This window comes from Pristis pectinata, chromosome 8 (assembly GCF_009764475.1).
Source record: "Pristis pectinata isolate sPriPec2 chromosome 8, sPriPec2.1.pri, whole genome shotgun sequence".
NCBI lineage: Eukaryota > Metazoa > Chordata > Chondrichthyes > Rhinopristiformes > Pristidae > Pristis > Pristis pectinata.
This window is the reverse complement of record NC_067412.1, coordinates 86,084,435-86,098,646: the sequence shown is the minus strand read 5'-3', so window position 1 is coordinate 86,098,646 and position 14,212 is coordinate 86,084,435. Positions and strand designations below refer to the sequence as shown.

The following is a 14,212-nucleotide window of genomic DNA, read 5'->3' as shown; positions in this document are numbered from 1 at the left end:
TTTCTTCACCAATCGATCATGGTCGATCACAGCTCTCTTGTTTCTCTCTGCCATTCTCCTTTCTCAGTTCATTGATATTCATGCTCCCAAACCTTTAAGCTATCCTTCAGGTCACTGAACACAGCAAAGGAACAAAGGAATCTTTGTAACAATTGAAGATATGCCCATTTGCCAACCTTTTGAAAATAATTAGCAAGAGTCCTTCCTCTTGACTCCTTGATTTTGAATCTTCTCTGCTGTCGTTTTCTTTCAATATCGATATTTTTATCTCAGCTCCTCTCGTTTTCCCAGTAGTATCCAAGGAACATTGGTCTTTCTTTGGCAACCAGTCTCCAGGCTTTTTAAATCGTACCTTATTGTTTATGTCCTTAGATATTGCTCAGAATAGGCTAGTGCTATGATGCCATTTTTTCCTGCAAGTTCCAAGGGAGTTACTTACACACGTACCTCTCTGCAGTCCTTTCACATTTTTTGCAGGTCACATAACAGCACCAGTGATATTTGCAACTGCATCTCTCAATAATCGTCTCTGTGTATGCATTGTATCCCCGACCACAGCACATCAGGTTACAGCTGTCGCTGCCCACGGATGTTTTGTTGCATTGTCTGCGTTTGAAGCAAATTAAAGATGATCAGTTAAAGGACCATACTAGATTTACCATGTAATTGGATGTGTAAACTGCTGAATACATGCTTTTAATAGAATGGCAGAGCTGCTCCCCTAGGGCTTTAGAACACACTGTGGGGCACGTGTGTGACCCTTTCTCACAAAATCCATCACTGGACAGTATCCAGTTCTGCACTTTCATCTGAGTTAACATGGATACTACTGTTAGCCTCAGTGGATCTTTATTAGTATGGGAATGGAAAATACTTAGATTTCATACTCCCAGTGTTCTTTGTCAGAAAGTACTAACCTATAGACATCAGAGATTTGTGCTCCGATCCCCTCAATGGTCCAATAATCCATATTTGGCAAATCCTAAAACACCGTAATCTAGTGCCAAAAACATAAAGGTACCTGAAAGCAATGAGCTGTGTCCATTATAAGGAGGTAGTCAAATAGCATTAGTGCATTACGCCTCCTTTCCCCTGCTCCCACTGTTTCCCTCTCCTGTTTCTCTTTGCAATCCATGAGTTTGTCAACATAATACACTGAAATTTCTGCTGAAAATCAGCCTGATGATTCTCACCATTTATAAACACATACAGGATAAATGGTGACCGGGCAAAGATGGTAGGTAGCAAATGTGGAATGGTATCTCAGCTGGAGAGGAATAAAACCATCTCATCTAGAATAAAAGAATACACACAGAAAACGGAAGCAACACAAGCTCTACAGTTGAACTGGTCCCTACCTCTCCTGAGTGCCGTAGGAGCCTTGCTTTTCATTTATTGTACAGTAGTCAGGTGAGCCCACCAGGTAAATCAGCTCACTCTCCCTTACTGGCCTTATGTCCAGCTCCTTAGGCACCAGCTGTTTCTTGGTACCAACGTGACGGTGGGTCACTCTGGTGGCTGCCAAGTACTTGGCTTTCAGGTCCATGGCAATGTTGTGCAGATCCTGTAATCCCTTCCAACAGGTTTTTACGGAACATGAACCAGAGACACCATGGCACTTGCACTTGGTTTCCAATGAATCGATCAACACCTATTAGGAGAGAATACATGTCAGCAAAGAAAACAAATCCCTTGCGTGTGGAATAAGTAAAGATGCAGTCACCCAGTCCGTGCAAACACTACGCAGCCCTCGTTAATCTCACTAGGTAAAGTTCTACATAAAACTCTGTATATATGTTATCAAACATATCCATCTACCCCATAAATGCAGTAATGTTAAACTATGCTCCAAAACTTCCTAGATATCTCCCATCATTCCTTGGCCCCTGCAGAAGAGGCACCCTTGTCGGCTGTGCAACATTTGATTATCCCTGGTTCAGGGAAGCTTATTTTCTGTCAATGCAAGTAATCAGCTAACTCCAAAACCATCACTATAATAAATATCAGGCCCATTTAGATGAAGATAGATAACCTAACACATTGCATCAATAACCTGTCCCTTTCCTATAAATCCCTTCCAGATTTACTGTGTCCTTCCACTATGACCTCTTTCAGTCTTTAATTTTCCATCTTATGCCTCCATTGCGTCTCTCCCAGCTGCCATTCAACTTTCAGCGACTTCACCGATCAGCCTTCACATTCCACAAGGCCAGTGGTGCAAACCCCACAACCTTCATACATCAGCAATCTACTTTAAATGCCTTCATAAAACCTGTCTCCAGATATGTAACCAATGTTCCCCCCCCAAACTATTTTGCTCTCGTCTATTAAGCAGTTTGAAACATTCACTACTACATTAAATATGCAGTAATGAATGCAAGTTGTCATTTTTGTTATCCAGGTCATACTGTATGCAAATAAAGCATTTATGATTTTTCAATTATTTATTCATTTTTCAGGATCTGGGCGTCACCAGCAAAAGCAACATTTATTGCCCATGCTTAACTATCTCTGAGAAAGTGCTGGTGAGCTGCCTTCTTGAACTGCTGTTGCCCTTCTGGTGAAGGAAGTCCCAGAGTTGTTATGCAGGGGAGTTCTAGGATGCTGAGGCAGCAACAGGGAAGAACTGGAAATATTTTTCCAAGTCAGGATGGTGTGTGACTCAGAGAGGGACCTGCAGGTGGTGGTGTTCCCCTGCCCCTGCTGCCCGTGTCCTTGGTGGTTGAGGTTTGAAAGGTGCTGATGGGAGTAGCCTGGGTGAGTAACCACATAACATTTTATAGGTGGTACATACTGCAACCACTATGCCTTGTGATGTAAGGAATGAGTGTTTAGGGTGGTGGGTGGGATGCAATCAAGCAAGCTGCTTTGCTCTGAATGGTGTTGAGCTGGTTGAGTGCTTTTGGAGCTGCACTCATCCCGGAAGTGGAGGGTACCCCATCACACTCCAGAATTGTGGAAAAATTCAGGATGACAGGAGGCAGGCCCCAAGGCATCCAGCCTCTGACTTGCTCTTGTAGCCGTGACATTCACGCAACTGATATGGTTAATAGTGGGGAACTCGCAAATGCCATTGAATGTGATTGTGGTTAGACTCTCATTTTAGGTGTTTATTATCCAGCACTTTTGCCATTTATCATGCTGTGTCTGAATGTAGTGTAAGTCTTATTCCATGCAGACATGAGCCACTTCCTTTGCTGAAGAGTTGTGAATGGAATTGAATATTATGCAATTATTAGTGAACATCCTCATTTCTGACATTTATGATGGAACGAAGGCTGTTGATGTAGATGGTTGGGCCCAGGACACTACTGAGGGACTCCTGCAGTGATGTCCTGGGGCCAGGATGATTTATCTCGAACAAGGAACAACCATCTTCCCATTTGAGGTATGACAACAACCACTGGAGTGTTTTCCCCTGATGCCCATTGATTTCAGTTTTATCAGGGCTCTCGATCCCACACTTGATCAGATGCTGCACAACGTATACTGATATATGGTGCTGTTCTGCTTATACAAACACTGAGACCACGTGGCATGGAGTCGGTATACAAAACAACTATAGGTATATGGTGATTGTCTCAGGGTACAGCTGCCACTCTGGACAAGGAGCTGTTACCATGTGCAAGGTCCATACTCACAACAGGTTTAGTTACCTTTCAGACTAAGTAGAGCTTTTATGCTTAAACAGTAGATGGAAAAGGTTAGCTACAGCATTTGGCTGGAATGAAGATAGAATGACAGAATTTACTACGGCAATGTGTTTGTGAACTAAATTATGAGATGCAGGTTGATAGTATAGTGAAACTGAGTGGCAATGTAACGCTTGCTTACATTGGCCCTGATACACATAACATACATAGTGGACAGTGTAACCAGCAGGAACACATATCACCTATTGGCCATTTACCTGTCTGCCAACTTCATTGTTGTGCATGTTCATCAACCTGTTTGCCTGAGTTCCAGTCCTACTTCCTTTCATTGGTGCATCTGCAAAAACCGATCCCAGCTGCAGCCCATAGCGGAGGTTGTCTCCACAGCCACCCCACCTGAAGTCAGGCCCCGGCACCTCTGCTGGGACTGGGCCACAGGAGCAGGTGGGCAACTCTCCAGAGGCACAGAACTGAGCGATGGAGTGACTGAGTGCAGCAGAAGAGAGAGCATACACAAAGGACGATTCCCTTGTTCCTGCAAATAGATACAAAACAATACACGAGACATGAAAACCAAGAAAATTAAAACTGCTACCCATGATCAGCTGAATTTCAGATAGCCAACTTCATGCCTTATAAATATTTGCCTGAAAAAAAATTAGTGAATCTTATTTTGAACTAATACAGAAAAAAATCTTATTAATGTACATGCAGATAGTTGAAGAAATTTTAGATTGTTTTGCACTTTGCAATGCATGGCTATTATTTATGAATTTCCCAATTATCCTAGTATATCCTGGATGTTTTAGATCCATGGATTTAGGGTGAAAAAATACATCTCCTATGAAGCATCCCTTTAATACACAATTCTATGTTGAAAATCAATAGCACACAACGCTTAGTAACCATTTTCAACTCAAACCCAAACTGAAACTGAAGGGCACACCTGAGAGGGAGAGATGTAGCCACCACAAACTAACATCAAATAACCATTATCATGGGTATGATTAATTTTTCAGAATTTTGTAATACTTAATATGGTTATAAATATTTTAGCTCCAAACTAGTTAATAAAGGAAAAAAAAATTATAGGTGCCATCTATTATTGGTATTTGCTAATTCATGTGGATATTTTTCACATAAATCAAAGGATTTGATTTTTCAGTTTTGCTTGTGCCGCTTATTCCTCATTAGGATTTCCAATTTAAACATATTTACTTAAAAACTGTGGCTGTTTGGTCTCAATGTTTTTTGGTCAATGCATGATACTTGAGGTAGTGCTTTAGGAGTGCAACTACATAGACCAGACGCTTGGCAATTGGTACTGTGATCATAAGAAGTACCTGCTGAATCTTATCTACAGGTGGTCAGAGGGATAGTTTCAGAAGGTTAGATATACTTGTGAACTTTAATTTGAAATAGCGTTTATTTTTATTGTCTTTCAGAAGTTCTGCCAAAACACATCCCAGCTGCTACAGGCTGAGAATGTAATTCTAGTGTCCTGTGGTGTGATGCTCCAGTCCTAAACAATCACCACTGGACAATGCCACTGAAGGTTCATTGATATTCATAAAGAGTTTCTATAGAAAACAGTTAGGCAAGTGTGTTGACCTATCAGGCACTTTGAACCTTATCCAAATTGCTCCAGTTATTGTGTCAACTGAGGGGGGTGGGGGGGTGCCTGAAATTACAAACCAAAATCAAATGGTTTAAAGCTTTAGGGTATTCAACAAACAATTTCAAAAAGGAAAATGAGATTCAAGTAAATTATTGTAGAATTCTTGTAATCAAGGATTTAACATTAAATAAGTCACTCAAAAATACACCCGTGGTATACAATGCCATTCGGATGCACTGATTGAACTGCATTGCAGAAAAAATTGTGCAGTGAAAAGGCATGGGACATTGAAAAGACAAAGGATAAACACTGAGCTTCAACTGCTATCAGTAATTGACTCCCAGACATCTGGTTTTCTGCCACTGCATTGAAAACATTTTTTGTAATTTTAATGTAAATGCATGAGCCCTTGGTGCAGAAACTCAGATTATTGGGACTTCACAGGGCAGCAGTGAACTTGGTTGGTAATTTTATAGGAACTCAGTGTCTGTATGTAATAAGAGGTTGTAATTCACTTGATGTTACTAACAGCCTCTTCAACTTTGTATGTATAATTAAGTCATTTCTATTTGTAAATCACATACTAAATAAAAAAAAATTGGAGGTTGTTTTGTATGTTGCGAAAGTGTAATGTTGCACATTAGTTAGTACAGTGGTGACCTCTAACCTTAATTTGCAGAATATTAGCTTGTTGAAGTATAAGTTAGATAAAAATAATGTCCATTAAAATTAAAACGGTTTATTTTTATTTATTCTCTTTTCAGGATCTGGGTGTCATCAGCAAAGTCAGCTTTTATTGCTAAGTATCCTTGAGAAGGTGATGGTGAGATGTTTTCTTAAACTGCTGCAGTCCTTTTGGTGAAAGTGCTGTTGGGTTGGGAGTTCCAGGATTTGGACCCAGCAATAATGAAGGAAGGACAATATATTTCCAAGATACAATGGTGTGCCACTGGTATGGGTATCTACAGATAGTTCTGTTCCAATGCACTTTAAACTATTGTCCTAAGTGGTAGAGGCTGCAGCTTTGGGAGATTAGCCTTGGTGAGTAACTGCATATGCTGTGCATCAATGGCGGAGGGAATGAATGTTTAGGTCATATATGGGGTATAATTCAGGCGTGCTGCTTTGCCTGGATGGTGCTGAGCTTCTTGCCTGTTGTTGGATGTGGCAAGTACGGAGTATTCTGTCATCCTCCTGACTTGTGCCTTGTAGATGGTGGTAGGGCTTTGGGATATCAGAAGCTGTGTCACTCACCACAGGATACCTCTGGCCTGTTTTCGTAGCTACAATATTTATGTGAATTATTTAATAAAGTATCACCAAATGCTTAACAAGGGTAGATGTGGGCAATGAGCACAAAGTTGGAAAAATTAGAAAATGTGTGAAAATGTTTGGTGAAGTTTTAAGGAACCTTTGTCTAAACTACACAAGTCTGATGGCTGAACACGGCACAGATGTCAGAACTAAGGCAATTGAAATGCTACTGACTGCACTCAAGTCTTGGGCTGAAGGAGATAGCAGTGTAACCATGCCATGAAAAGAAAGAACTGCATTTTGTTTGCACATTTGACTGCCCCAGGTTGTGTCAACACTTAAGAGCCAGGAGAGTAGTTTTGAAATGCATTCACTGCAATGTAAAAATTGGCAAAGTTAATTTGCACCCAGCAAGCTCCCACAAGCACACTTCCAATGAACAGATCATCTATTTTAGTGACTTTTACTTGTGGTAATGTCTTTATTATGTTTTTGTATTATGACAAAATAAATATTGGACAGGTCTCCAGAGACTGCTGCCTTTGTTGTCAAAATAATGCCATGGAATCTTTTACTACATGCTGCTGAAAGCAAGCCAAGAGCTCATTTTAAATTCTCATCTGGAAAGCAGCACTTCTAGAGCACTGAACTGGATTGGCAGCCAAGACTTCGAATGGGATTGAACCCACAACTTTGTAACATAGATGGTAAGAGGACTGTTCAGTGAGCCATAAGTGACACACTGAAGTCTTTTAAGATGAGGACATTGATTTGAAAGTAGATTATTTCAGTGGAATTGGGACCATGTGAAATATCCTTAAGTAATATTTCATGAATGGTGACCATCAAGAACTATTGTACTTATGACTAAGTGAGGAAATTTCATATTTCAGTAACGTTTGAGAATGAGAGTGTTTACAAAGCCTTCTTTGGGACTTATCAATTTAATCTCAGGGCCCTTGCCTGCGCTGTGATTTTAATAAAACCAGACAGCAAGAACAAAAGTCTGATCTTTGATGCACACTTTTTTTCAAATGCTGTGCACAGGCACAGTTCAGCACGTTTCCCATTTCACTCATGCATGACAGCCCACTTCTCTCATGTACCCTTTGTTTTAAATGGCCTGCCTTATCCAGCTCGGCTCTGCGTAAAAGGATGGCATCCTTTTGTTTTTATTTAAAAACATCCATTCAATGGCAGACAATACGCTGAAAGACATTACTCAGAGAAATATCATGAAGCCACTCAGTGTGATTCTATCTGAAGCAACACTGGATGCACAGATAGGGTATTAATAACCTACGTTTGGGAAAGAACATACTATTGTAAAGTTAATCTAACTTTGGACAGAAATCCCCGATTTGCATTTATATGCATCCCGTTACATTCTAGATTGAGCAAATCACCAGGTTTGAACGTGAAATGCCAACTGGCCATCTGTGCTCCATCCAAAACTCGGCTGTACCTTATCCCACACTGAGCCCACTCACCGGTGGATGTCCTCACTGGCTGACGCTGCCTCCTTCGTTTCTCCAATCATATTCTCATCTCATGCAAGTTCATCGATCCTCCTGATACCCTCTCAAACCTCCAGTTCTCTGATCTTGGCCTCATATACACCTCCCTCTCCCTCACTGCGTAATTAGACCCGATCATTAACCTCTCAAACTCCAGGTTCTGGAATTGCCTCTGACCTTGTAGCCCACCCTGTGACCAAGCTCCTGATCACCAGCTCCCGGTATTGCCTTCTTAGCTGAGGCAATTCTACGTTGTCTTTTGGAAGAGATGTTAAATTAAGGGCGTAACAAGTGGATGTCCCGTTCAATTTCTATCCACCAACCAACATCGCTAGACCTCTTCGCTGATGGTCAGAGCTTACCGTGTGAAGACCGACAAGTGCAGCCTCTGTTACAGCAGTGACCACCCGTCTAGAAGGACTCTCTCTAAAGCGAAGACATAATTGCAGCTCTTGTTTCCCTCTCCAACAACGATTGGGGATCAGTGCCCAGATAATGCACAGCACCCTTCAAATACCCCACCTTCATGTCAACATGTGGCGTAACCCCTTTAATCTTTATTTTCGGTCGGCTCTATGCTATATAGCAAGTTGGTGAAGTCGAATCTGACTTTAAAAAATGCGCGTTACCTCGGTTTAAATCCGGATTGAAGTGGGGCGCTAAGTGTATAGAGGAGCAGTTCCATCTCATGTCTGCCATGGTGTTCTGGCACACCAGACGCGTCTGTTTCGCCGCGAAGACTATGCTGTGCATGAGCTCCAGGTTCCTCCGACAGAGCTGCAGCTGATCCGGGACTAAACCGGCCGCCAGTTTACAATGTTGGGTCTGGTTCCAGGCTAAAGCCGCACCGCTCACTGCGATGCCTCTGTTAATAAAGATGGTCAAGTTAAGTTTGTGTTTGACATCTCGTCTTCTGCAAAGACTAACAGTCCGCAAAAACTATCGACAGAACTTGTTAAACCCCAACTGGGCGCATTTCAAAGTGACCCTTAAAGTCCATGCATTTCTAAAGAATTCTTATTCGCACAGAATAAACGACTCGCCTGAAAATGCAATGAACCAGATTCTTTCAAAGAAAAACTTTAATATACCTCTCCATAGCATGGACTTTAAAACCAGGGGGGCTTCCCGGGCGAGATAGGAGAGCGTTGTACACTACTTACAGCCACTGGATAGCACCGCACAGCCGCCACTGGAGCATCGCCAGGAGAACGCAGCCAATCCACATCTCCATTTGCAAGCCCTCCGAACAGCCAGCCAGATAACCAGCGACAACACCCCGCTGCACACAGCTCGTCCGCCCTGTGCCAAGACCTGAAATAACATAGAGAAAAGTTTGTCAATAAAGTGAGACGCTGCGTTAATCTTGAGGCGGCTTGAAAGGCATCGCAGTGCTCCCCTGCCTTGCAGCGAGTCAATCAAATTGTCCAAAATCAAAAGACGAAGCGGGGGGGAGCAGAAATTCTTCCGACGGAGGCAGATCGCCCTCCTTGACTGATTCTAGCCGGGTCCCTGCTGCAAAAGACAATGTGATTTAATCCCAGATTTGAGGATTTCCCGCTGCCGTGTGCCTTTTCACCCAGTCCAGCTCCTGCACCCAACTCCGTTCGGATTGACTCGGATTTGCAAAAGTGTGATCGGGGAACCCATCCAGCATCACGCAGATCTCTCTTGAAGTTTGCAACTAGCCCGCAATCGCCTGCTTTATAGCTGAGCGTGACGCGGCCGTCGCCCATTCCCAGCCAACGATGTGGATTTCAGGTGTAACGAATGGAGCTGCCGGCAGCCGCCCGATATCACCACATCAAAGGAGGAAGAGAGAGTCGGATTCCTATTCATTTTAATCTCGGACTGAGCAAATACACAACGCCCCCCCCCCCCCCCCCCATCCCCCGGGTTTGCTCCAGGATACTTCGCCAAGATATTTTTTCATTGTTTTGGGGGAATTGGGACTGCCTTTGAAATTCACTTATTCCCCATCAACGATAAAATATTCCCCCCCCCCTTCCCAGCCCAACCTCAAAGGCTCCCACTATATCATTCATTACACAGAGCGCCCTTCCCCAAGCTATCAGGTAAAGGAATTAAATAATATGTTTCTGCGCTTTGTTGAACAACTATCCAAAAATGTGGCGCTCTAAAGTAAAAAAGTTGAATTAATTCTAAGGCCACAATGTTCAATGCACCGATGATTCCCGAATGGTTTGCCAGACGCACAGTGAAAACTAAATGTACTCCCAAACAGCAGGGTTTATTCAAAGGAAATGTAAAAACCCAGAGTTAATGCGGGGTGCTACTCTTCAGTGCAAACAGAACCAACTTTGGCTTCATTTGTTGTGGGGTATGGGACTGTTTTAGAACACGACTAAGTCTTGGCAGTCCAAATATCAAGACTGGTCTGCAATATACAAATATCCATCGCTTTGATTATACGCATCCATTTACAATCGGGCGAAAGATGATTTACATTGTTGCTTATTCCCTTTATCCCGGCACCAAACTGGGTTCAATGGAATTATTCGTGGTTTAAATCACCTTCTAATATTAACCATCGCCGTCCTTTATATTTTCCTTAACGTTTCCCCGTTAAAGAGAACGCTCTGCGATAGAGTAATTAATGACAAGACAAAAAGATTCATTTGGTCTGATCCAATACACACGATTGTCCCGACACATATCCGGACTTGACAATCGCATCCTCAAGAAACTTTTTTGTTGGTTTTCCTTGTTTCAAGTTTGTGGCTCTGTTCTTGTTTCACTGATGAATAATCCTGACCGAGATGCCAAGGACTGCCTGTATTAATGCATTGAGATTAATTTAACCTTCACATTGGGGCCCGCAGCTCAATGCTGAGCGAAAAGTTTACAAAGTCTTGCCTTAAAGGTAGAATGCAGCGACTGTCTAGATGTGAACTACCTTTGAAATGTCTTTGAAATGAAAATTGGCAAAACACAAAATTAGCATGAGAATGGGACAGAGATGAAGCAAGCAGTGGCGGAGCTATCTCAGTGAAAGAGGGAGGGGGCATGCCTGCATCTAATATGTGTTTACAATCCCCGAGGTTTGTTCTGTGAGATTAACTGTGCGCAGAAACACAACACGAGAAAGTAAATTTGCAAGGAACTCCATAGATGCAAATTAGCTGTCTTAACAGTAATTTAAAAAGGGGAAATAATTTTGTTTTATTTTACCCTCGTCTTTCTTGTGTTCGCTTTGACAATCGTGCAAGGTCAATTAGCCTGCAAATGAAATTCTAATAGGAGTCTGTAAAAAAAACACTTAATAATGGACACAATTGCCAATGTGTTAGCTGCTAGGATGTATCGGTGTCCAGCTGGCTGAACGGTATTTCACACATTTTGCACGTTAATGCGGGCTTCGTAGTTAATGGTTCCCACTTCTCTGGTACAGTTCATCCCCTCCAAAACTGTCTTAGTTGCAAAACTATAATATAGTACATTCAGATATCACCATTGTCAGTGCAAACCAAATCATTCCTTTTACATCATGACTTCAATTGACCTATATATACGTTCCTCAAGAACTTTAAAAAAGCAACAGTAGACCACCCACCCCTTGAGCATACTCTGCCATTCAACAATGATCTTCCACCTCTGCATCATTGCTTGCCCTTTACCCATACCCCAATACCAATATCCAGAAATCATTCAACCTCAGGTTTGAATGATAGCCACGAATGAACCCACACAGCCGTTCAGGGTAGAGAATTCTAAAAATTCATCACCCTTTGAAGAAATATCTCCTAATTTCAGTCCTAACTTCTTTTTTGTTTTGTGACTGTGATCACCGAGATTGAGACTCCTTAGCCAGAGAAACAAACACCCCAAAACCCTCTAAGACTTTTTTACATTACAATGAGGTCACCTCTCGTACTTCTAAACTGTAAGGATAGAGCCCTTGCCTACTCAGTCTCTGCTCATGTGACAGAGCCACCCAAGGAATCAACCTGATGAATTTTTGCTGCACTTGCTCTCCAGCAAGTGTATTCCTTTTTCCGTCAGGAGAGCGAAATCGAAAACAGGTGCTTAACGTGGTTTCCAGCCCTTCATTTTGCAATGATGACAGGGCTTTAAACTTTGGCCTCTCCCAATAGAACCTTTGCAATAGCTGCACCGAGATTCATTGTCGCAGAGCACATTGTGCTGGACCATGGAATGTGCCAGTCAACAACTGGTCATGGAAAGCTCCCTGCACTGTAAGGTTATCAATCTTCTGGCTGACCAGAGGAGGTCTTTCACCAGGAGATCCACCAGTGGGGCCAGCAGCACAGAAGGGAGCAGGGATGCGGCCAGAGGCAGGACTGATGTGTAGCCAAGTGCAGGGGCAAGTGTGTGGCCAAAGCAGGGGCAAGGGTGTGGCCAAGTGCAGAGGCAGGGTAAGAAGTGATGCAGAGCCAGGGGCTGGAATGTGGCCAGGGTGCAGGGAGGAGGAGTGTGTCCAGGAGCAGTGGTAGCGAGCAGGAGTGTGGCCAGAGCAGGGACAACGGTGTGACCAGGAGCAGGAGCAAGTGTGTGGCTGGAAGGAGGGGCAAGTGTGTGGCTAGAGCAGGGGCAAGCGTGGGGCTGGAAGGAGGGGCAAGGGTGTGGCTGGAAGGAGGGGCAAGTGTGTGGCTGTAAACATGGGCAGGTATGGCCAGGTGCAGGGCAGAAGTGATGCCAGGAGGATGTTCAGGGACAAGTGTGTAGTTGTTAGCAAGGGGAGGTGTTGTCAAGTGCAGGGACAAGACAGTGGCTGTTGGCAGGACCAGGGGCAGAAGAGAGACCAGGTGCAGGCGGGAGTACTGTGGTGTGCCTGCCACAGTAAGGCTGTCACTGTCACCTGCCCCATCCCTCAGCCCAGCCTGTTGCTGCGAGAACGTTGATCAGCGATGGCACTCAGATGGGGTGTGTTCCCCAGTCTGGAAAGAAAGGGGAGAACGTGGGTGGTGAAGGCAGAGAACAGATGGTCAGAAGAAAGAGGAGAGGGGACCTGGTACATCAAGCAAAGGAAGGGGCCAAGTAGCTGGGGGTAGAAAGAGGGAAGTGGGTTGGAGGGAGGGTAGCAGGAGGTTAGGCAGTGAGGGGGACCATGATATTGATGACTGAGGGACAGGATGAGTCAAAGGCAAAGGGGTTGAAATGAGTATCCCACAGGCAGTGGGCACGGATATCTGTGCCTGAGCCCGCCTGTATGTTTGTGAGCGTATGCGTGCTAACACATGCACATGGGCATGACCACCCAAGTGTGTGTGCACATGGTGTGTGTGTGTGTGTGTATACGTGGTGTGTGTGTGTACGTGGTGTGTGTGTGTGTGTGTGTGTGTGTGTGTGTGTGTGTGTGTATTAATTTTTCTGTAGCGGAGCCTGCTCTTCAGTCTCTGGTAGGAGAAACAGAATTAATGTTTAAAGTTAAAGTTAAAGAACTGTAACAGGCCTGAATGTAGCTCTGCTTTCATAGCCTGGAAGCTCAATTGTTTGTTTTTACATTGGCGTTGCCACCCTGAGTGTGACACAACAGGCATGAGATGGCCAGCTATGTCTTCTTTTGATAGGGAAAACAGCAAGAGGAGGTCATTCTTTATATTATGTGACTGGATATCACACACATACATGTTGGACATGCTCTCCAAAATGGGTTTTGGGGAGGGAATCGGAAATTGGATCCAACTGCTCTACACAGATATCCGTAGTGCAGTTCAAATCAATGGGTGGGAGACAGATAGTTTCCCCATCAAGTCTGGAGTCAGGCAGGGTTGTTCACTCTCCCCTGTCTTGCTTGTGTGCTGCATAGAACCCTTTCTTGAATCCATCAGGAAGGACAAGAGCATAAGAGAGGTGACGTTGCCTGGCAGTGGAGGCACACAAGTCAAAACCTCCCTGTACATGGACGATGTCGCCGTCTTCTGCTCAGATCCAGGGTCAGTTCACAGATTGATCAGCATCTGCGACCAGTTCGAGTTGGCATCGGGGTCCAGAGTCAACCGCAGGAAGAGCCAGGCCATGCTCTTCGGTAACTGGCCCGACCGATCCAATGTCCCCTTCACCGTCAGGTCTGACGACCAGAAGGTGCTGGGGATCTGGTTTGGAGGAGCTGAGGTGTGTAACAAGAATTGGCTGGACTGGATTGGGAAGGTAAAACAAAAATTGGGTTTGTGGAAATGGTGCTCTCC

General features: G+C 43.8%; 1 protein-coding gene across 1 annotated transcript; it reads right to left on the bottom strand.

The window, feature by feature from the left end:
- Window positions 1-431: 431 nt before the first annotated feature.
- On the bottom strand, window positions 432-9,778 carry LOC127573818 (protein Wnt-11b-like). The gene is made up of 6 exons (XM_052022326.1): window positions 9,622-9,778; window positions 9,206-9,356; window positions 8,672-8,907; window positions 3,911-4,188; window positions 1,359-1,651; window positions 432-606 (listed from the first exon to the last, which is right to left on the bottom strand). The coding sequence occupies exons 1-6, from the start codon at window positions 9,776-9,778 to the stop codon at window positions 432-434; spliced, it is 1,290 nt and encodes a 429-aa protein (XP_051878286.1).
- Window positions 9,779-14,212: the final 4,434 nt, after the last annotated feature.

Coding starts and splice junctions, on each gene's coding strand:
- LOC127573818 (XM_052022326.1), bottom strand. CDS start 9,778: ATGGGCGACGGCCGCGTCACGCTCAGCTATAAAGCAGGCGATTGCGGG. Junction 1,652..3,910: donor ACAATGAAGTTGGCAGACAG/GTAAATGGCCAA, acceptor CTCTCCTAATAG/GTGTTGATCGATTCATTGGA. Junction 607..1,358: donor TCCTACGGCACTCAGGAGAG/GTAGGGACCAGT, acceptor CTTCAAACGCAG/ACAATGCAACAAAACATCCG.